General features: G+C 39.9%; 1 protein-coding gene across 1 annotated transcript in view; it reads left to right on the plus strand.

Moving 5' to 3' along the window:
* The window catches only part of FAM81A (family with sequence similarity 81 member A), a gene marked incomplete at its 5' end in the record, with an annotated part of 51,920 nt that extends 28,056 nt beyond the window's left edge, over nucleotides 1-23,864 (plus strand). Inside the window, 5 exons of the mRNA XM_079699967.1 lie at nucleotides 10,160-10,289; nucleotides 12,151-12,257; nucleotides 18,358-18,493; nucleotides 20,068-20,263; nucleotides 23,628-23,864. Of these exons, the coding sequence (XP_079556093.1) occupies nucleotides 10,160-10,289; nucleotides 12,151-12,257; nucleotides 18,358-18,493; nucleotides 20,068-20,263; nucleotides 23,628-23,752 (694 nt within the window). The 3' untranslated portion in view covers nucleotides 23,753-23,864. The remainder of the gene's footprint in view (nucleotides 1-10,159; nucleotides 10,290-12,150; nucleotides 12,258-18,357; nucleotides 18,494-20,067; nucleotides 20,264-23,627) is intronic.
* Nucleotides 23,865-24,293: the final 429 nt, after the last annotated feature.

Here is a 24,293-nt window from a genome sequence, read left to right on the forward strand (position 1 = left end):
TCAGATAGCCAAGTGATAGAGTCATTCTGCCACCTGATGGCCACAACCAAGAACTGTACCTGGGAGATAACAGCTGCCCAAAGACGCGAAAAGGGAAAATTTGCAATGAGTGCATTATCGGTTCGTCTATAATATAACTTCAGGATGAAACAGGACAACTGGTCAGATTCATTGCAAATTCTTGTTTAACTAAAGCAGCTGAGTCACACACGCAACTATATTCGAGCCCCGAGGCTGCCTTTTATGAGTGTGTTTCTAGAAAAGAGAAGAATGATGTCTTTGATTCAATACTAGCTGAGAGAGTAATATTGCTTATCCTTTTTTCTTATATATATATATATTTTTTTTTTTTTGAAATAATTTTAAACTTATAGAAAACTTGCAAGATTTACCAATTGTTAGCATTTTACTTACTCTATCATATTACAAGTAACTTACTCTATTATTCTTTTAAAAAGAAATTTTTTCCTGAAACATTTGAGAATACATTGTTATTAACCTAAGAAAACCACAGTTGATTTCACTGTGTATATTTCCTGATGGGAGGCTTTGGAATCACACCCTGTGTCCCTCCCTGCATCCCCTGCCTACTCTGCCCTTGTACTTATAAAGGAACAGAAATGGTATATGCTTGTGATAAACAGTCAGAAATACTATGAAATACATGAAGTAGAAGAATGGAGGCTCACCAGCTCCTAGCTCTGTTTTACTTCTTAGAGGTAATTAATGTTAACAGTTTGGTATCTGTCGTTTTAGACTTTTCTCATACGTAATTATAATTTATCACTACAGTAATGTAATGATTTGCAGTGTAATAATTACCTAACAGTGGGATTTTAATTTTACAAAGTATTCTACATGCTATCCTGCTACTTGTTTCTACATAACAATATACTGTGGGCCTCCTTCTAGTAGGCACACAGATCTGGCATACTTTTTAATTGTATAGAGAGTATTCTGCTATATGTATGTACCATATTTGAATGTATTTAGCCACTCCTGTGTTAATGGAAATTTATGTAGTAGTATTTGTGTTTCCAAGTGAGACAAAATATGAAAGCCAAGCTATAGCTAATGCAAATGTGTGAGCCATGAGCTTCAGGATCATTCTGAGACCTTTTCAAGTAACTTCTTCAAACATAGTCTGTCCCTTGAACAGCTTTTTAAAGATGGTGAACTGGTCTGATGTAGTGATACCTGACAGTTTCTAGCCAATAATCTTCTATTTGGATTGGAAAATAATGCCTTTCTGTAATATGTTAAAACCTCAGATTTCCCCAAATACAATTTAAATAATGTTTTGCTTAAAAATTGTGAACTCAAAATTAAAAAGAAGGGTTTGTATTTGGTGGTGTTTTTAACCAGCATTGTTGGAGTGGGGATGATTTGTGAGGAGTAAATGAACTAATATATGTCATGTATCTTGTACAGTGCATGGTACGTAGTACTATTCCTTAGAGTCATTCATTTGCAAGTATTTATTGAGCCCCTACTACATGCAAGGCAATGTGCTAGGCACTAGGGTTTTAGTGATGAAAAAGTCAGTTGTCCTTCTTCCTTAAATGTAGCTTATATTCTTTCTAGCAGGAGAGAGAGACATTAAATGAATTATTGCAAAATAATTATTTTATTTTACTTATGATTCTGATTTGTAGATTTGGGGGGCGTTCTGTAGAAATGATATCATCTACAAATAATGACAATTTAATTTCTTCTTTTCTGATCCTCATATCCTTAGTCTCTTTTTCTTGTCATCTTGTACAGGCTAAAATCTTCAATACAGTTAAGTAGAAATTGTGGTAGTGGGCATCTTTCTCTGGTTTTCAGCTTTAATGAGAATACCTCCAGAGGTTTTCCATTTTTGGATGATAATCAAACATGGATTTATCAGATTCAGTATGTTTTCTTACATTCCAAATTTACTAAGAATCTTTATAATTTGCATTGAGTTTTCTCAAATGTTTTTTGCATCTGTTCAAATCATCAGATAATTTTTCTCTCTTAATCTGTTAATGTAAATTTAGCAAGGTGGCTATATATATTAATGTACAAAGGTCAGTTTCCTTACTGTAAACTAATAGCAAACAACTAGAAAACATACTTAAAATGAAGATACCATTTAAAATAAAATCAGAGAATGTGTAATAACTACGCATAGATCTAACAAAAATTATTCAAGACTTCTTGAAAAATTTTTTAAATTTGATTAAGAAATAATAAGAGGGGCTTCCCTGGTGGCACAGTGGTTGAGAATCTGCCTGACAATGCAGGGGACACAGGTTCAATCCCTGGTCTGGGAAGATCCTACATGCCGTGGAGCAGCTAAGCCCGTGCGCCACAGCTACTGAACCTGTGTGCCACAACTACTGAAGCCCACACGCCTAGAGCCCATGCTCCACAACAAGAGAAGCCACCACAGTGAGAAGCCTGCACACCGCAATGAAGAGTAGCCCCTGCGCGCCGCAACTAGAGAAAGCCTGTGTGCAGCAACAAAGACCCAACGCAGCCAAAAATAAATATATAAATTTATTTTTAAAAAAAGAAAAAAATAATAAGAAAACATTAGTAAATAGAAATGGGTATTATATTCAAGGGTAGGAAATCTTAATATCTTTAAAAGTATCAGTTTTCACAAATTAATTTTTAGAATCAATGGAATTCCAATTAGAATTCAGAGTTTTACAGAGAAACTTGATAAGATGATCCTAATGTTTATATGTCAGGGTTAAGAGTAAAAAATATCCAGGACACTTCTGAAGATGACCAAGGAGGGGAGAATTGCCCTACCAGATGACAGCAAGACTTGTTATGAAACTACCGTAATTAAGATGGTATGTTGTTGGCTTAGGGATAGAGAAACTGAACAATGGAATAGGATAGAAAGTCCAGAAATCGAACCACACGTGCCTGGGACTTTGGTATATGTGATAGATGGCACAGCAGATCAGTGGAGAAAGGAGGGATTGTTCTGTAGATGGAGCTAGAAAATTTATTATCCATATCAAAAAAGATCCTTTTTTTCCTGCCTCACACCAGGTACAAAATCCACTCCAGATGAGTAAAGGACTTAAATGCTAAACATAAGACTTAAAACTTTTAATAGAAGTATATAGATGGATATATTTTAGGCCAGCGGTCCCCAACCTTTTTGGCACCAGGGACCAGTTTTGTGGAAGACAGTTTTTCCACGGACCGGGGTGGAGGGGGGACGGTTTAGGGATGATTCAAGCACATTACATTTCTTGTGCACTTTATTTCTATTATTATTACATTGTAATGTATAATGAAATAATTATACAACTCACCATAATGCAGAATCAGTGGGAGCCCTGAGTTTGTTTTCCGGCAACTAGATGGTCCCATCTGGGGATGATGGGAGACAGTGACACCCGAAGTGTGTTGCTTATGTCTAGTCTACTCCATAATCTTGTTTTGGTTGCTGTCACTGCAGAAAACTCTGCAGGATGTTGGAAATGGAAGCAGGCTTTTCAGTGCTTTTGTGGCAATCTCAGGCTATTCCGCTTTCACCTTAATCCAGACCATATGAAGTTGTCTCAGACATACTTTTAAGGCCACCGTCATTTGCAGTCTCAAGAAGTTGATCCTCTTCTGGCATGGACAAAGTCGCTTCACCTGGCTTATTCACAAATGGGTCGCAGATCCATTCCTTCCCAGTTTGGGGGTATTTTGTGGTTGGGAGGTAATGCTCAAACTCTTCTGAAAGCTGAGATAGGTGATCATGCACCAGCTGGGGTAAAGAAGGCCCTGGCTCAGTCGCTTTCAAAATCTCTGCTAATGTTTGAAACATGTCAAAAATCCTAACGTTCACTCGTCGCCCCCATTATTCCAGTTTGGCTTTGAATGCAGCCACTTTATCTGCCAACTTGAACACAGTTGTGGTTCTCCCCTGAAGTGACAGATTGAGTTCGCTGAGCAGGTTGAATATTTCTCACAAGTAAGCAAGTTTTGTGACCCATTCTGTGTCACTGAAATGTGCTGCCACTGGTGACTGTTTTTCTAAAATCTCTGGAGCGGCTCTCGTAACTCAAAAACTCTGGCCAGTGATCTACCCTTAGAAAGCCATCTCACTTCTGTGCATAAGAGAAGACGTCTGTGCCCTACGTCCATCTCCTCACAGAGCTGCGCGAACAGACGTGAGTTAAGGGCATGTACTTTAATGTGGTTGATAATTTTAATCACATCCTGCAAAACGTTAAGTTCAGGTGACATTTTTCAGCTAGCCATCATTTCTCTATGGGTGACACAGTGTGTAGACTCACATTCAGAAGCAACCTCTTTGAGCTGAGTAGTGAAACCAGAAAGCTGTCCAGTCACGGCAGCTGCTCTGTCTTTGCATATACTGACACAAAATGACCAATTCAGTTTTCCTGATATGTAATCATTCAAAGACTCTAGTAGTTCTGCAGCTGTGGTGTTGGTTGGCAACAAAAGTGCACATAACATATCCTCATGCACATCCTCCTGAAAAATGTATCGCACAAAAACAAGCATTGTTGCCTTGTTGTCAGCTTTGGTAGACTCGTCAACCTGGATTGCATACCATGGTGACTCATTAATCCTCTCTAACAGTTGTGCTTTAGTATCCTCTGCTGTTTCATCAATTCATCTAGTTATGGTGCTAGCCGAAAGAGGAACACGTGCCACCTTTTGAACTGCAGCCTCTTCTAAAAGTTCATGACAAATGTCCTTAGCAGCAGGCAGGATCAACTCTTCAACAGTAGTAAAGGGCTTCTTAGCTTTAGCAATGCGGTTAGCCAATAAGAATGATGCTCTCAGTGATGATGTGCAGACACATTTGATGAAGTGGTGACCTTCAATAATTGCTTCTGTTCTTCGTGTTCATGTTTTTTTCTTTTGAAAAACTCCAAAGGCTTGTCTTTTAATGCAGGGTGCTTGGTCTCCATGTGGAGAAGCAGTTTTGAAGGTTTCGTGCCTTTGTTGGATAGCCAGTTGCCACGTATTATACAAAGCGGGCTTGGAGAATGTGAATCACCTGTTGCGATGAACCCATAATTTAAGTAGGACTCTTGGTATTTTCTTTTAAATGCAGCTTTCTTTTTGTTGGCAGTCTTAGAGGCTTCTGCTGTCTCATCACTGGGTCTTTTCAAAGAAGCTCTGCAGCAGTGTTTGTTTATTACTCGTTTTGGCTAGGGTTAGCTTGTGGGCTTACCAAAACTGTGACTGAGATAAGTGCACAGTGTGGGAAAGAGGCGTGGATGGAAGTGGTAAATAAAATAATGGGCGGGCCATGCGTGGACTAAAATAAGTGTTGGATTCTGACTTAAAGCCTGCCACCAAATGCAGCTCTACAATTGAAGTACATCAACTCAGTTGCCACTGTAAAGCCTGCCACCAGATGCAGCTTAATTGTCACTTACCACTCAGTAATAGGTTTTTTATATATATAAATTTATTTATTTATTTATTTTTGGCTGCGTTGGGTCTTCCTTGATGCGTGCAGGCTTTCTCTAGTTGCAACGAGCGGGGGCTACTCTTCATTGGGGTGCGTGGGCTTCTCATTGCTGTGGCTTCTCTTGTTGTGGAGCACAGGCTCTAGGCCCGCCGACTCAGTAGTTGTGGCCCACGGGCTTAGTTGCTCCGCATGGGCTTCGTTACTCCGTGGCATGTGGGATCTTCCCGGACCAGGGCTTGAACCCGTGTCCCCTGCATTGGCAGGTGGACTTATAACTGCTGCACCACCTGGGAAGCCCAGTAATAGGGTTTTGATATGAGTCTGCAAGCAGTTGATTTATTATGGTCTCTGTGTAGTCAAACCTCTCTACTAATGATAATCTGTATTTGCAGCCACTCCCCAGTGCTAGCATCACCACCTCAGCTCCATCTCAGATCATCAGGCATTAGATTCTCATAAGGAGCACGCAGCCTAGATCCCTCACACGTGCAGTTCACAGTAGGGTTCACGCTCCTATGAGAATCTAATGCCGCTGCTGATCTGACAGGAGGTGGAGCTCAGGCGGTAATGCGAGCGATGCGGAGCGGCTGTAAATACAGATGAAGCTTCGCTCGCTCACCCGCCGCTCACCTTCTGCTGTGCAGCCTGGTTCCTACCAGGCCATGGACCAGTACTGGTCCGTGGCCCGAGGGTTGGGGGACCCCTGTTTTATTATTATTATTTTTTATTTTTTTGCAGTACGCGGGCCTCTCACTGTTGTGGCCTCTCCCGTTGCGGAGCACAGGCTCTGGATGCGCAGGCTCAGCAGCCATGGCTCACGGGCCCAGCCGCTCCGCGGCATATGGGATCCTCCCGGACCGGGGCACGAACCCGTATCCCCTGCATTGGCAGGCGGACTCTCAACCACTGCGCCACCAGGGAGGCCCGGGGACCCCTGTTTTAGACCTTTAGGTAGCGGAGGATTTCTTATTGATACAAAAGGCATGGATGGATTTGATTATTTTAAAATTTAAAATGTTGCTCATCATTCTTAAAGAAGAAAATAAGAAGTTACAAATTGAGGAAGATATTGGATGGTAAAAGGTTAGTGTCAAGAATATATAAAGACCTCATACAAGTTAATAAGAATAATGCAAACAACCCAGTATAACAGTGGGTAAGAGACATGAACTGACATCTTACCAAAGAAGAAACACATATGGCCAATAAACCTGTGAAGAGATTCAACATCACTGGTTAATGTTGAAATGAAAATTTAAAAACATAACAATATATGCTTTTTTACACCCAGTTGATTGGCATCTGAAATATCTGACAATGCCAAGCATTAGAGAGGGTGCAGGTGCCTAGGATCTCTTACCCATTGCTAGTAGGAGTATAAATTAGTGGGGTCTGATATTACCTCCCAGTGTTGAACATACACATAGTCTGTGATCCATCAATTTCTGCCTGAGATACATGGTTGTACTTGTACCACAGGAGAGCATGTTCATAGCAGCATTGTTCACAATAGCAAAATCCCAAAATAACCCAAAGTGCCCATCAGTGGGAGTAGGGACAAATAAATTGTAACAAACAGTAGAATGTTATTCTATAGTTAAAATGAACAACTACAATGGCATATAACAATATAGTTGAATCTTAGCAATAAGTGAAAACAATAAGTATCAAAATATTACATATGACATAATGGCTTTTTAGAAGTTGAATTCAACTAATGCACACATAACATACTTTCACGAAATATATATATGTATGTATATATGTATATATACACACACATGCATATGTGTGTGTATGTGTGCAATATAGTCTTAAAAGGAGAACAAGGGAATGATGACGATTCAGAATAGGAGCAGTTATTAAAAAATAATTAACTGAATGAAGTGACCCATGCATGGACTAATGATGAGAACGTGTCATGGAACAAGGATTAAGAGATTAATGATAATCATAATAATAGTAATAGTAATAATAATAAATGTTTATTATAAGAAGTTCAGTAAAAGAGAAATATGGGGCATCCTGAAAGTGTGTACTTGCTGTACATGATCTACTCTGGGGGCTCCAGGAAGGCTTCCATAAGGAAGTGACTTGTGTGCTTAGCTTGAGGGATGAATAGTAACTAAGCAGGTGAAAAGGTCAGGGAAGAACACTGCAGACAGAGAGAACAGCCTGCATCAAGGCCTTGAAGTGGGAAGGAGTGACATAAGTTCAAAGCCCTGAAGTGTAATCAGTGTGGCTGAGGGCAGAGGAAAAAAGGGGACAGAATATAGGAGATGATGCAGGGAGGTAAGTGGGTTGGGACCAACTCTTTCTGAGCGTTTTAAAGGATTTTCGTTTTATCCTAAAACAGGAAATTGTTCAAGGAATTTATACAGAATTTAATTAGTTTGATTTTTCTTTGCTCACACTTTTGTTTCTTTGGGGTTAATACCTAGATTGAAAGATACATAGAAATATATTCATGTTTCAAGATTTGGGGTATATACTGCCAAGTTGCCCTCAAGAAAGCTTATAAAATATACTTTTCCACCTACAGTGTGCGATATAGCATGATTGTACAAATGCCAGCATGGAGCATTAAACATTAAAAAAGATTTCCAGTATAGAAAGATAGTGACATAATTGTTGCTTTGTGTCTATTTTATTATGAACATTGAAATTTAGAAAGTGCATATATGCAGTTTGTCAGATTGTGTTTTAAAATATTAAAAAATATTTTAGTCAATATTAAACATTTTTTTATCCTAATACTTTTTTTTTCTGTTACTTCCAAAAAAGACTGTAGCATTTTAGCCAAATGATTAAGCTAAACAAGTTGTTCAATTTAGAGAAAATGTGATTCAATACCAAGTAAGGACTCAAGAAGTTTGGAATAATTGAACTGGTAGTTTACTTTCTTCAGAGTCTACAAAACAATAAATTTTCCAAAATTTTTCTCAGTTTGCTCACTGTTGTTTCTTACATCCTACTCCTTCTCTCTGGGTGTTCTTTTCTTCTTACTGAAGTGTATTATTTAATGACTTTTTCAGTATGGCTGTGTGGGTGATACATTTCTTAATCTTTGTATGTCTAAAACTGTCTTTATTTTGTACTTATTCTTGCATGATAGGTTGTTTCCGCTCAATCCTTAGAAGCTGTTTCTGCAACATCTTACGATATTTATTGTCTTCTGATATCTACTGTCTTCTGATATCAACTGTGTGCTGTCAATCTTACAGTCAGTCAAAAAAGTCATTTTGTCTTTAGTCTCTGGTAGCTTTAAAAATTTTTATCTTTATCATGGGTTATCTGAATTTCACCATGCTCTGTTTATTTTTACTTATGCCACTTTGTATTCATTGAATACTTTAAAACACATGTCTTTTTTCAGTTTTAGAAAGTTGTCAGCACTCACACCTCAAATATTGCTTTTTTGCCCTTCTCTCCATTTTTTTCTTTTGGGACTTCTCAATCTCCCTTTGACTGATGTTAGCATCTCTTTATTTGTCCTCCATCTTTCTTAACTATTTTTTCATGTTTTGAATCTCTGTCTGTCTTTGCTGCATTCTGAGTGAGCTCCTTGCTACTATCTTCTAATTCACTGATTTTATCTTCAATCATGTCCAGTCATGTTTGTCAGCTCTATTAAGAAAACTGTTTAGCTTATTTCTAGGATTTCTGGTTTTTTTCTCTTAACCCCTTATTCTTTTTTCATCTCTGCTTTTTAAAAAAATAGTTTAGAGTTCTCTTGATGGATGTTAATCTATCTTTGATTGTTGAGTACTTTAAACATTTGTATTTTAAGCTCATCTGATCCCAGGCCATACATGTGAGTTGAAGGAAACTGGCAGTAGTAAGAGTAGAGGCCACAGGAGTCTGGGCTCCTCTAATTTACTTATGCCTTTAGGACTGTTAAGCCTGACGTCTATATATCCCTTTCCCTCCAAGACGGAGTGCTGCCCATATGCCCACCTCTATGGCTTGGTGTTCATGATGGGCTGCCCAGATTGCATGGTCACTCAGTGACCCCTGCTTAGGCATGCAGTCTCTCCTGGAGCCCAGTAGCAAGCTGGCTCCTCCTTCTCAAAGCAGGAATGATTGTGTTGGAACAGGGCATGACTTTGCTCTCAATTCCTAGGGGGTCATTCTGTGACTCTGCTGTTAGGGTTTGACAGAGGCTTCATAACCCAGCTTATCTGCCGCAGAAACTTTGGGCACCTTTGGAACTGCCAAGTTGTAAGGCTCAAGGGCAGAGCAGCTGGGACCAGCTGTAGAGCCTTCTGCTCTGAACCACACTCAAAGCATACAGCCTTACAGGTGGTTTGGTAAAAGGTTAGGAATAGTACTTTCAAATGTAGTAGAAGTTGCCTCCAAAATCCAGAGAGGCCCCGAACCTGAGAGGGCGGAAGTGGTACTACAGAGCGACAGACCACATCTGGCTCACTGTGTAAGCTTTTGTAATTGGGCTCTCACTGCATATTCAGTTTTGTACTTGTGAGCATTGGAAAGACTTTGTTGCTTTGATGGTTACATCTCTAGTCTTATTAAGCAACATCCCTGTGGTTTAACTTAAAAACCATAATGAGAGCAGCTCCCCGAATTCATTCAGAACTCTGTTAAAAGGCATGTTTCATAGTGCAGTTTCTTCGAGTGGGGTCATGCACTTTATAGTGTGTAAGGAAGCTTTAGCGCGTGTTTGAAGACTTTGATAAGAATTATCTTTGTCGTTTGCCCGGATAGATGTGACGCCAGCATAGCCAGACTCTCTGCTGAGCACAAAACGACCTATGAGGGGCTCCAGCACTTGAACAAAGAGCAGCAAGCTGCCAAGCTGATCTTGGAAACGAAAATCAAAGATGCAGAGGGACAGGTATGACCTGTTTCAGGTACCTTTTTGAAAGTGAATATTTGTTCTTATCGAAGAATAACATGGTGTTGATTATTTCCTGCATGAGAAACTAGGTAGGGCACCCAGCATAAGCATCCCTTTTCTTCTTCCTCCTTCTGTTTCACTGGAGTGGCCCTTTGTAAGTATGCGACCAAAATGCCAAGATTTTTCAGTACAATCCTAATTTTAAAGATTCTTTCTCCTCATTCTTCAAACAATTAACATGTTCCAAAAATTCTAAATTATATCTCCAAAACTACTTCTTACACACATAAGTGATCAAAGCATTGTTTTACAGGGCACTCGTCCCAGTTGGGGTTCAGGAAATAGATACTTTATTCATGAGACTTATGGACTACCTCATCACATAGTTTGTATGTGGGAAAAGATTAAAACAAAGCTAGAGAGTAGGCTGGCTAATAAATTTCAGAGTATTCCACCTTGCAATTCACAGATTAATTTCTCAAAGCAAAACTCTTGGCATTTCACAGTTTGTTTTTTGGCTTCTTAGAAGTTCCCCTTTGCCATAATGGGGCCTATCTTCTAGGACTTTCCCTACAGTGTCTGCCTTACTTGCTATTCTTCATTTAAAGATAGACTGTTCAATAAAACGGGGTATCTAGTCAATTTACTGGGTTAAACATACTTGTGTGCTAGCTACCTCTGATAAGGATCTAAAGCTACTTATGTAAAAAATAGTTATTATAAAACCTTGAAAAAAAGAATAAAATGAAATAAGTCCAATAATTTTCTCTAAAGAAATGTGAGGACAGAATTATCAGATCAGAAAATAGATGCTAAGGAAATACTAAGCTTTCTAGTAGCCAAAATACTAAGCTTTCTAGTAAAAAACATATAGAAATCCATAAAAAGAGACATAATTTTTCTTTGCTTCGGATCTGATAAATACTTATTCCGTGAATCTCGAATTAAGGAACATTGAACATCAGAATTTTTGCAGAAAATAAAGGCATTTCATAAAGGGCTAGTTTTATATTATTCAATACATTTTAGTAAAAAGACAAGGGAAATGGATAGGTAGTGGGACAAAGGAGTGAGAGGGGTTATAGTTTAAAAATTATATATTCTGGTAACTTAACTTGATACGGAGGTAAATCTGGGACCTTGATGGAATTTGTAAGTGATAAGAATTCCATTCTGTGATTAGCAACCACACTAATGGTAGCACATTAGCAACCACACATATGCCAGCAGGGGGAAGTAGTGCTCCTGGGCAGAAGCTGGGCTTGCTCATCAGAGACCTGTAGTTAAGTGCTCAGTGCATGATGAATATTTTGGCAGTGCTACTGGTCTTTCTTTTTTTTTGGCTGTGCCACACAGCTTGTGGGATTTCAGTTCCCTGACCAGAGAATGAACCTGGGCCACGGCAGTGAAAGCCCAGAATCCTAACCACTAGGCCACCAGGGAATTCCTCTGGTCTTGATTTTTTTTTTTTTTTTTTTGCGGTATGCGGGCCTCTCACTGTTGTGGCCTCTCCCGTTGGGGAGCACAGGCTCCGGACGCGCAGGCTCAGCAGCTGTGGCTCACAGGCCCAGCCGCTCCATGGCATGTGGGATCTTCCTGGACCGGGGCATGAACCCATGTCCCCTGCATCGGCAGGTGGACTCTTAACCACTGCTCCACCAGGGAAGCCCCTGGTCTTGATTTTTGGTGGGTGTGTATAAAAGAAAATGGAAGTGGAGAGATGAGGTGGACTCCTAAATGAATTTATGAAATTAGATTGAATTTAATGCCATTGACTAGAATACAGCTCACTAATGTTTTCTGCAATTACCTCTGAAAAGGTTTGATATGACATTTACAAGCAAAGTTTCTTTTCCAGATTTCTCAGCTTTTGAACAGAGTGGACTTGTCGATATCCGAGCAAAGCACCAAACTGAAGATGTCCCACAGAGACAGTAACCACCAGCTTCAGCTTTTGGATACTAAGTGAGTCATCAACTTAGAAACATCGGTTTTGGTTGAAGTTCTTCATGAGCTTACTCAGTACTATAATTTTTTCCCTTTTGTTTTTTATTTATTGCACAAACAAAGTGAAAACCATAATGGAAGTTCACAGGAAAATTTCCTTGTAGCCTGTTGCCACTTTACCTTCCTAATTATTGTTTTTAGTGATTGGATAATAACCCATCTGTTTATCCAACAAATATTTCTTGAATATGGCCTAGGTGCTGAGGATCCAGTAATGAAGAAAAACAGGCTCTGTTCTTATCCTTGTGGAGTTGATAGTCTAGGGAGCTGAAGAGTATTAATCGAAAAATGACCTAAATATATAGCACACTCAATGTGGTGCACGCTATATTATCACTAATGGTGGTAAGTGCTTTGAAGGAAAGATACGTGGTTGCGGTACGCTGAATAATGGTTTCTCCAAATATCGCCACGTCCTAATCCCTGTGAATATTACATGGCAAACAGGGACTTTGCAAATGTGATTAGATTAAAGATCTTCAGATGAGTAGATGATACAGTGTTATCTATGTAAACCCAATGTAATAGTCCCTAGAGCCCCTATAAGAGGGGCAGGAGGGTCAGAATCAGGAGAGAAGGCCACGTGACAACAGAAGAGGAGATTGGAGTGTGATGTGCTATGAAGATGGGGGAGGGGGCCATGAGCCATGGAAGACAGGCGGCCACTAGGGGCTTAAAAAGGCGAGGAAACTATTCTCCCCTCAGAGCCTCCAGAAGGGACCACCTCTGCTCCAGTGAAAACTGACTTCAGACTTCTGGCCTTCAGAACCAAAAGGGAATGACTGTGTTGTTTTAAGCCACCAAGTGTGTGGTGACGTGTCACAGTAGCCGTGGGAAGCTAGTATGGTGGTGCTGTGAGAATGAGTAACAGAAGCCTGGTTGTGGGACCTTCCGGAGGAGGCGATGTTGGGAGTGAGAGCTGAAGCACGAATGGCATTCACGAGGGAAAGAGTGAGGTGAAGACACAGGAGATGGAATAGCCCGTCGCGGGAGGCATGTGACATGAAGGAAACTGCAGGGTGCAGAGGGGGCTGAACAGAGCGTGTTGGTGGGGAATGAGGCTGGAGAGGAGGTGGGCCAGCATGCAGGGCCCTGTAGACCGTGTTCAGGACATCTTGTTTCTTTCCCTGGAGCAATAAGGAGCCGTTGGAGGATTTTAAGCAGATAGGGTGATATAGTCAGATGTGTATGTTATTTTTTTTAAATGGCCTTGATTGCAGTTGGAAGATGGATCACAGGGGCTGAAGCAGAGATGGGGACGTCGGCTGGGGGGTGGGCATTGTTGCAGGCATCTAGGGGAGAGAGGTCTGCACCTAGGGGCTGCTGAGCTGTCTAGTTAGGACCCTCTAATGTGTTACACTTTGCATTGTGCTTTAGTGACACTTTAAACTGGACTTGCCCCCAGTGAAACTCATCTGCTGCTCTTCTGCTCAGTCACAGAACCATACACGTTTCCCTGTCATGAATCTTCATGAGCTTGGCATTTTCCTGCCAGAGCAGAGCCAGTAGTGACCATATATGTGTATGTGTGTGTTTGTTTGTGTATTTGACTTATTATATTTTTTTAAAGATGACTTCAGTATGGAACTTTGTTAGAGGCTTGTGGAAGTTTTAAATTTATTATTCTCCTGGTTCTTGTATCTCATTCTCTCCATGCTTAATGCCATTTTAGGGTTAATGCTGATTTAACAGGAATTCTCTTATGAAAACCATGTTTCCTTTCCTCTAATTATCTGTATTTATATCATTACTGAGTTACGTCACTCTTTCTCATAGATTCTGCAATCTTGCCAAGTACAGAGAGATCTCCCATCCCCTTCCTTCCATTGCACAGGAAGAAAATAAATATCTTAGTATTTTTTCTTCCTTAGTAGATATTATTAGCAGTCATGACATCTTTATTTTTCTTCCTACAATTTAAAGTCCAGAAGTCTAGACACAAAGGCTGTTCACAGAGGTAAGGGGAACAAGCCTGGGGCCTGTGTAAGGTAGAAGGACAGGTTAGAGACCCAAAAGGTAAAACCCTGGTTGGATGAACTAGGAGAAAAAAAAAAATATTCCGCAGAGACATCATAAGGAAACTTTCCTGTCGAAATCTTGATTCTGGATAGAAGGGTAAAAGGTATTCCTTGAAAATTCAGGACCACAGTACAACCTTTACTTGGATTTAGAGTTAGAATTCACATTACCCAAGCACCTTGAAGAATCCAGAACAAGTAATTTATCTTAGAATGATCTTGATTTGGTAGTGGCCCGAGATGCCTGGCAGAAGCAAATGCAAATGCTCAGTCTTCAAGTCTTCCCACAGAAATTCTAAGGAACATGAATGTAGAGTCAGAAGTTGTAGGCCAGGGAAGCTAAGATCCCACATGCCTCGCGGCCAAAAACCAAAACATAAAATAGAAGCAATATTGTCAAATTCAGTAAAGACTTTAAAAATGGTCCACATCAGAAATTGTAGGCCAACACAAGGGGAAAAAATCACATAAGTAATAGAGTGAGAAGAAACAACAATAAGCATAATTAGACTTCTAAATACTGCATATATAGGAATTTGTGGATAAAGTGATGTGTGTGTATATATGTATGTATGTGTATGTGTGGGTATTCACACACATACACATTTTGAAGGTACAACTAAGGAATAAGAGCTTACCAAAAATGAACAGTCAGGGGAATTCCCTGGCGGTCCAGTGGTTAGGGCTCTGTGCTCTCACTGCTGAGGGCCTGGGTTCAAGCCCTGGTTGGGGAACTAAAATCCCACAAGTGACATGGTGTGGCCAGAAAAAAACCCAACAGAATTGACAAACAGCCAAATTGAGCTTCTAGAAAATATAATCATTGAAAATAAAATGTAACTTCTTGCCTCACCTGACCAGGGAGCCTGAACAGTGACCCAGATGGCCTTGGAGTCCAGCCTATAACCCTAGAAGTGGAGCCCAGCCTATGCCCCCACTTGATTGCCGAGCAGAGCCTTTGGCTTTGCCCAAACAAGGAACCCAACCAACAACCCCTCCTAAAAGCAGAACATACCCAGTGACCTTACCTGACTAGGGAGCCCAGAGAGCAACCCCACTCAACCACAGAGCTCAGCCTGCAGCTCCACCTGACTGCAGGGTACAGCTGGTGGCCCTGCCTGACCAGGGATCCCGGCAAGTGACCTTACTCATCAGGGGTGCACAACCAGCAGCCTGCCCAGTTGTGGAGCCTCAGGCCCCATCATGGAGTCCAACCAGCACCAGCACCATGCTAGGGAACACAGTGACCCCACCGGACCAGAGGGAACTGCAGAGTCCAGCTGGTGGCTCCATTTGACTGTGTGACCCAGCCAGCAGCCCTGCCTTCCCTGGGAGCCCAGCCAGTAGGATCACCTGACCGTAGAGCCCAGCCAGCAGTCCCCCACCACTCACACCTCAGCCCTACCCAACTAGAGACCTAACAGACGTATATAGAGCACTCCATCCAACAGCTGCAGAATATACATTCGTCTTAAGTGCACACAGAACATTCTCAGGATAGATCATATGTTAGGTGACAAAACAAGTCTTCACAAATTAAAGAAGAGTGAAATCATGTTAAGTACCTTTTCAAACCAAAATGGTATGAAACTAAAAATTAATGACAAGAGTAAATTTGGAAAATTCACAAATATGTGAAAATTAAAGGACACACCCCTGAACAACCAGTGGGTCAAAGAAGATCAAAAGGGAAATTCAAAAAATCTTGAAACAAATGAAAATGGAAACACAGCATACCAAAACTTATGGGATGCCACAAAGGCAGTTCTATGAGGAGAGTTTACAGTGATAAATGCTTACATGAAGAAAAAAGAAAGACCTTGAATAAACAACCTACCTTTATATCTCAAGGAATTAGAAAAAGAAGAATAAACTAAGCCCAAAGATAGCAGAAGGAAGGAAATGATAAAGATTAGGCCAGAAATAAATGAAATAGAGAATAGGAAATAACAGAAAAACAATTGGGGGAAAAATCAATAAAACTAAGTGTTAAGCCAAATAGACAAAACGTTAGCTAGACTAACCCAGACAAAAAGAAAGAGGACTCAAATAAATAAAATTATAAATGAAAGAGGAGATACTATAACTGATAACACAGAAATACAGAGGATCATAAGAGACTACTATGCACACTCATATGCCAACAAATTGGATAACTTAGAAGACATGAATAAATTCCTGAAACAGCCTACTAAGACTGAATCATGAAGAAACAGAAAATCTGAACAGACCAATGATGAGAAAGGAGATTAAATCAGTAATCAAAAACCTCTCAACAAAGAAAAGTCCAGGACCAGATAGCTTCGTGAGTGAATTCTAACAAACATTTAAAGAAGAATTAATGCCAGTCATCCTCAAACTCTTCCAAAAAGTTGGAGAGAACCCTTCCAAACTCATTTTACGAGACCAGCATTACTCTGATACCAAAACCAGATAGCCATTACAAGAAAAGAAAATTACTGGCCAATATCCCTGATGAACAAGAATCTCAAAATGCTAAGAAACCAATTCAACAGCACATTAAAAGAATCATACACCATGATCAACTGGGATTTATCCCTGGAATGCAAGGATGTTTCAATGTACACAAATCAATCAGTGTGATACATCACATTAACAGAATGAAGGATAAAAATCATTCGATCATATCAATAGATGTGGAAAAAGCATTTGACAAAATTCAACATCATAAATACTCTCAACAATTTGGGTATAGAAAGAATGTATCTCAACATAATAAAGTCCACACATGAGAAGCCCACAGCTAATCTAATACTCAATGATGAAATTTTGAAAGCTTTTTCTCTAAGATCAGAAACAAGACAAGGATGCCCACTCTCACCAATCCTGTTCAACATAGTGCTGGAACTCCTGGCCAGAGCAATTAGGCAAGAAAAAGAAATGAAAGGCATTCAATTCAGAAAAAAAGAAGCAAAATTATCCCTGCTTGCAGATGATATGATCTTATAGAGAAAACTCTAAGGACTCCATCAAAGAACTATTAGAATAAATGAATTCAGTAAAGCTGCTGTGCTCCATGGTCAGTCTCCCAGGTTATGTGGGGCTCCATAATTGGGCAGGACTGCTGGCTTGGTTTCCTGCCCAGGTAAGGCTGAGAAGCTTTGTTTTTGATGATATGACCAGGAAGTTCACTTATCACTTCCTCATGTGTCCCATTCCCTGGCTTAGCCATAGGGCCACACGTAGCTGCCAGGGAGGCTGAGAAGTGTAGTTTTGACTAGGTAGCTGTGGATCCAGTTCACATTTGAGGGTTTCTTAATAAGGAAGAAGAGGAGAACAGATACTGCAGAGAATTGGGGGCTTCTACCACAGGGGGTGTTCATTTTATTATTATTATTAAGTCACATATATTCTTGTGTACTTTTATTACTTTCATAATAAAAATAAAAGGGGGGATTTTATTTAAATATAAATTTTATTAAATTTTTATTAAATATTTAAATATAAAATAAAAGGGGTGTTACTTTAAGGTATGTGGAAAGGGAGAGTTATATAGGAATAGAAGTTGGGTTTGTTTTTTTTTTTTAATTTTCTGTTTGGTTTAAATTAAGAAATATCTGTATGGGGCAAGAGCAATTTGTAGAACATTAGAGAGATAGGGAGCCAGGCTCCAGTCCTGGGAGTTAAGAGGGAGAAGGAGGAAGAGTCCAGGGCAAGAGGGGAGCCTGGAGGGGAGCCAGGCTACTGTGTCCTTTGAGCCAAGAGCACCCTGGACCCTCTGAACTGCAAAGATTAGTACGTGGCGTGGCTCTCTGTCACTGTGTGACACCTTGGTGTCCACACTGTCAGCTGTGCACGGGTGGGAGTATTATTAGGTGCTTTTCTGTTATATCCTCCTTCTCTCTGCCCTTCCCAATGTAGCGCTAAGTGCAACTCTAAGAAAAAGGTAAGCATGTAATTCTGAGTGAGCTGAACTTAATGCTGATATATTTCTGAGAGATTTGATAGTCAGAGACTGAGACTATTTGATGTCATATTAAAATGGTTTTATGACTAACTTGCTAACTTCCTTATTTTAGATTTAAAGGTACAATTGAGGAACTCAGTAACCAGATTTTATCTGCACGGAATTGGTTGCAACAGGAACAAGAACGGATGGAAAAAGAACTTTTACAGAAAATCGATCAGCTTTCCTTGGTTGTTAAGGAAAACAGTGTAGGTGTTGATGTTCAGCCATAAATATAGTCAAGTTATTCGGTGGGGCCTGCAATGTTTGAATAATACCTCATAACTTATCATTGATTTATTTAGCACCACATTAAGCTGTTACAGTTGTTTCTTGCCTTAGAATCTCTTTCCATGGTTCATATTGACTCTTTGTGTTTGTTATATAGAGACAGAGCACTTTGACTTGTTTTGGTTACAAAGACTAAGTAGAAATTTTCAGTACTTTCAGCTAAGATGAAGCCAAATCAAGACCTTAATGAACCAAATTGTCCAGCTGCATTTACAATTACATACTTCATCTTAGTTTGTTTTAATTCTGCGATCTGGTAGAAACAGTGTTGACTAGATTTCTCCCTCCAAGCCCCTCCATCAAACTATAAACCCAGTATGAGGTGTCACAGTGCAAGATTTAAACAGAATCCAGTTTTCTTTCCCATGTTCCTTCTCATTTTACCCCACTCTCCTGCAGAACTAACGTTTGCAGAACTACTAAAAAATCATATCAAGAAAGCCTTGCACATGTAGTATTCAATATCAGTACTTGGCAAGCAGTTGTTTTTTGGTTTGGTTATCTAGCCTGACCATCTCCCTCTCCCTTCTCTTTTCTTTCACTGCTTCCTCCCCTTGGACTTTGATGGAGCATAAGTGACTGGTGTAGATTGCATCTCTGGCTCTGCTCTCTCTCGATGCTGAGCTGTTGAATTGCAGACTGTGCACTGAACACATCAAGAGAGTTTTGTTATGCTGTAGCCCCCTTACAGCTTGATGTTTGCAGTCTTGGCCTCTAAAGCTTGCCTGCAGACCCAGATTCTTATAAGAACCAAGCATAGTGGAGAGGAAAGGAAAGAAAATATTCTGTTTCAAATATTTCTTTACATATCTCCATATTTTTATCAGATCTTCTGATTTACTTAGATTCATAATAATACATTTGTAGGCTTCTAGGTCTTTGGAGCACTATTTTTACATCTAGATAGGCTTAATAACTAACAATAAACTCCAGGATAATGGTGACTTTAATATGATAGAAGCTTATCTATCTTTCACATAAAAGAAGTCTGGGTGTAGGAATCACAGGGCTATTGTGGTAGCTTGTCAGTCCTCAGTGACCCATGATCTTTCTGATTTAACTCTCTGCCAGTCCTAGAGAGTGACCCTTGTACTCATAGTTCAAGATGGCTGCTAGAGCTCCAGCCATTACATCTTAATTCCAAGAACAGAAGAAAGAAAGAAGAGGCAAGGATATGCCTCAGCTATTTTTTAACTTTTCCTGGAAGTTGCCACATATGTTTGTACTTATATCTCATTAGCTAGAACTTAATCATATGGCCACAGCAAACTCAGGAGACAATAGAAAAGGTAGTCTTTACTCTGGGTGACCTTATAGCCAGCTGAAATTCAGGGATCTGTTATGGAAGAAGGGGAGAATGGATATTGGGGTGAGCAATAAGCAACCTTTGCAATTCTGTTCCCTGCAGATTGTTCTTAAATGGTATTATGACTGATGCGAATGCATCAGACTCTTTGGAATAATCAGGTGCCATTCTTATCATGGATCTCAGGGAGCCAGTGAAAGGGACATGGAGAAGAAGCTCAGCCAGATGTCAGCCAGACTGGACAAAATAGAAGAGAGTCAAAAGAAGAATATGGAGGTACAGAGGACAAAACAAGAAGAGGAGAAGGTGCATGGGCGAATCAGCAAGCTTGAGTTACAGATGACCGAGGACATGAAGGAAATAAAAGCAGAAGTTGATGCAGGTAGGCCAAAAAGAAAACAGTTCTCTGGGTCATTTTCTATTTGATCTAAAAGCCAATGAATTAGTATTACCCTACAACTACCACAAACCTGGCTGATGAAGTGTCCTTAGGTGATTTTCTAAGTAGCTGTGGTATATTGAATGAAAATGTTGCTTCATTGCCAAGGACATGAAGATAGACCTCGAGAGACAGGCAAACAAACCTAAAATCGCTTAGCTTGCAACTGATGTACATTTTCTTTAGTGCCATCTGCACATTCTTTTCTGATCAAAGCCAAGGTCAATATGCCTCAGAAATAAGCATATATCTTTTTATTTTTTAGGCTTAAATACTTTCTTTATTCTATATTTACTAAATTTGTCTCCAATGCTTATTTGATCCATTGTATAATCTAGCAACAAAGAACTAGAGAATATATAGGGAATAAGACAAAATGAAATCTTAACAAAATTAAAGAGAATATTTTTATTCTTTAAGATTAAATACTATTAAAACTAAAATGCGTTGTTTTCTTCTCTGTTAAAAGCATTTTGTATGTATATATATATAAAGCATATATCTTTGAGGGGCCTTTGAAGGCTTATTTTATACTGCTGGCAGTATCCCACCATGGCAATGAATGATTTTCCTCTGCTCAAAAGTCCACAGGGCCCATTCCTCCACACTTGTTTAGAAGACAGTGTTACAGATGATTTTAAGTTCTGAAGTGCTGCCAGGTAAAGGAGGGATTAGATTTATCATCTGAACTCAGGAATACAGAACTGGGACCAATAACTGGAAGTTACCTGAAGACAGATTTTAACTCAGTATGAAGCAGAAGTATCTACAGTTAACAGTCCTAGAAAGACACAGGTGCTTTGTGAGCCTGAGAGCTCTTTACTGAAAGTATTTAAGTGAAGACTTGTTGACCATGGTCAGGAAAGAGAAGACAGTTGGGTAGTGTGGGAAGGGGAACTATATTATCTCCTGATTCCTTCCAGTTTTTTGGTTCTGTGAATTTTCTTCATGGAATTGTTCTATTTTGGCCACATGGAGATAAAAGTAGTTAGTTATCCCAAGAATAATTTTGTTGTAACCACCACAAGGTTACTATTTTATTTAAGGAGAAGATGCCATTAAATTTTTGAATTTTAGAACTTGTGAAGATAAAAATGAATTTTCTTTCTTGGTGTTTTGGGCCAGTAGAATATGGTATTTGAATATTTTATTGATGGTTAACTTTGCATCATTTGCTGAGTGGATTTATTATCAGCTATACAACATATCACTGAAGTTGTGAATAGTTAGTACCTAATAAGAAATGCATATGAGCCTTTTAAAAATTAAAAAGATTTACTTTTTCTTGTTACAAAAACGGACTTCTTAGTGGAAAATCATAAAGCACAAAATAAAAAAAAACCAACAAAACCTCCTGTTACCCAGAGTTATTTTTTATGTATATTATCTTTCTATACATACAGGATATATATATGCTTTTCCAAATACAGGCTCATGCAATACATGCTGATTTGTAACCTACTCTTTTATTTAGTAATATGTTGTATCTTTTCATTCAGTAAGGACATTATTTTTTTTAAAACTCACTCATTTATTATTATTAATATTATTATTATTATTATTTTGGCTGCACCACGTGACTTGCAGGATCTTTAGTTCCCTGACCAGGATTGAACCCAGGCCCTCGGCAGTGAAAGTACCGAGTCCTAACCACTGGACCACCAGGGAATTCCCAACAAAATTATTTTTAATAAGTAGTTTTTATACTTCTTTTTCATGAATTGTTACATAAAGAAAATTTTCTGAGAGAAAATTCTAAATATGCTAATGAAGACAAGATGTTTTTGACACTTATTTTAAAAACCAATAGGGGACTTCCCTGGTGGAGCAGTGGTTAAGAATCTACCTGCCAATGCAGGGGACATGGATGGGTTCGATCCCTGGTCCAGGAAGATCCCACATTCTGCGGAGCAACTAAGCCCGTGCACCACAACTACTGAGCCTGCACTCTAGAGCCCATGAGCCACAACTACTGAGCACATGAGCCACAACAACTGAAGCCCGTGCACCTAGAGCCCATGCTCTGCAACAAGAGAAGCCATTGCAATGAGAAGCCTGTGCACCGCAACGAACAGTAGCCCCTGCTCACCGCAACTAGAGAAAGCCCGTGCGCAGCAACGAAGACCCAAAGAAGCCAAAAATAAATAAATAAATAAATTAAAAAAAAACCAATACGAATATAGAATAATACAAAATTACCTTTTGATTGGGAATTTTTTCTATTTTTAGTTTTTTATTTTGAAATAATTTCAAATTTAGTAAAACCGTTAAGACTAGTCCAAAAACTATACATCTTTCACTTAGATTCACCAATTGTTAACACTTTTGAAATTTGCTTAATGTGTGAGTGTGTGTATGAATATAATTTTTTTTCCTAAATCTTTTGGGAGTAAGTTGCAGAAGCCAGAATACCTTTTTACCCCTATATTATTTCAATGTATATACCCTAAGAACAAGGACATTCTTTTAAGTAACTATGGTACAATGTAACTTTTTTTGGGGGCGGGGCGGGTATGTGGGCCTCTCACTGTTGTGGCCTCTCTCCTTGCGGAGCACAGGCTCTGGATGCACAGGCTCAGCGGCCATGGCTCACAGGCCCAGCCGCTCCGCGGCATGTGGGATCTTCCCGGACCGGGGCACGAACCCATGTCCCCTGCATCAGCAGGTGGACTCTCAACCACTGCACCACCAGGGAAGCCCTACAATGTAATATTGATGAAATATTTTTCGATACTCAATTTTCAAGTTTCACCATTGTTTCCTTTACAGCAAACCTTCCCCAGTCCAGGTTCTAATCCAGAATCACATATCACATTTAGTTATCCTGTTTCTTTATTTAGTCTCCTTTCATCTAGATCAGTACCACAGTAATGTTGTCATGATTAAAGAACACAAGCCAGCATTTTGTGGAATGTCCCACAGTTTGGGTCTGTTTGCTTCCTTTTAATTAGATTCAGGGTGTGCATTTTGAACAGCAGTGCCACAGAAGTGATGTGTCCTTCCCAGGGTTTTCTTATCGAGGATACATGATGTTGGTTCCTCCCAGTGTTGGTGAAGTTAGCTTTGATCTCTTGATTAAAGTAATGTCTGTCAGATTTCTCCACTGTAATATTTCCTTTTTCCCTTTGTATCTGTAGGGAGATACTCTGAAACTAGGTAACTATCCTGTTTCCCATCAAACTTTTATTCCAGTAGTTTTAGTATCTATTGATATCTTTTGCCCAGATCAGTTATTACTATCTGCTGTAGATTTGATACAGGCTTGTTTTTTAATATTAAGTCCTATGAAATTTACCTTTTCTTAAAGGGTTTACAGCCATCTATGAAAGCATAGGATCCCTCAGGCAAGTTCTCGAAGCCAAGATGAAGCTGGACAAGGACCAGCTACAGAAGCAAATCCAACAGATGCAGAAGCCGGAAGCTCCAATGTGAAGGGACTTGGGACATGGACTTCAAAGGTGGTTTTGCCAGTGGGGCCGGGAACTGGATACCTCTGTAGCCAGGCTGTACCTGCATTCAGGATTGTTCTATTCATGGCGTGCATGTGCCGAGAAATGTGTTTTCATGGTTCTAAATGTTTACCTGGAGTCTTGAAAACACTCTCTTTAAAAGTATTACATACAGTTTTTACCACTTTATTCCACTTCTCTAAATTCAATGGAATATCCTGCCCTCCCTGGATTTTGAAAGGCTTTTTTTTTTTTTTTTTTTTGCGGTACGCGGGCCTCCCACTGTTGTGGCCTCTCCCATCGCGGAGCACAGGCTCCGGACGCGCAGGCCCAGCGGCCATGGCTCACAGGCCCAGCCACCCCGCGGCACGTGGGATCCTCCCAGACTGGGACACGAACCCGTGGTCCCCGCATCGGCAGGCCGACCCCCAACCACTGCGCCACCAGGGAAGCCCCCTTTGAAAGGCTTTTATCCCTTTCGTTTTATGAATGAGAGAAGACTTAACAATTTTCCTTCAATGCTT

Source organism: Hyperoodon ampullatus (genome assembly GCF_949752795.1).
Source record: "Hyperoodon ampullatus genome assembly, chromosome: 3".
Classification (NCBI taxonomy): domain Eukaryota; kingdom Metazoa; phylum Chordata; class Mammalia; order Artiodactyla; family Ziphiidae; genus Hyperoodon; species Hyperoodon ampullatus.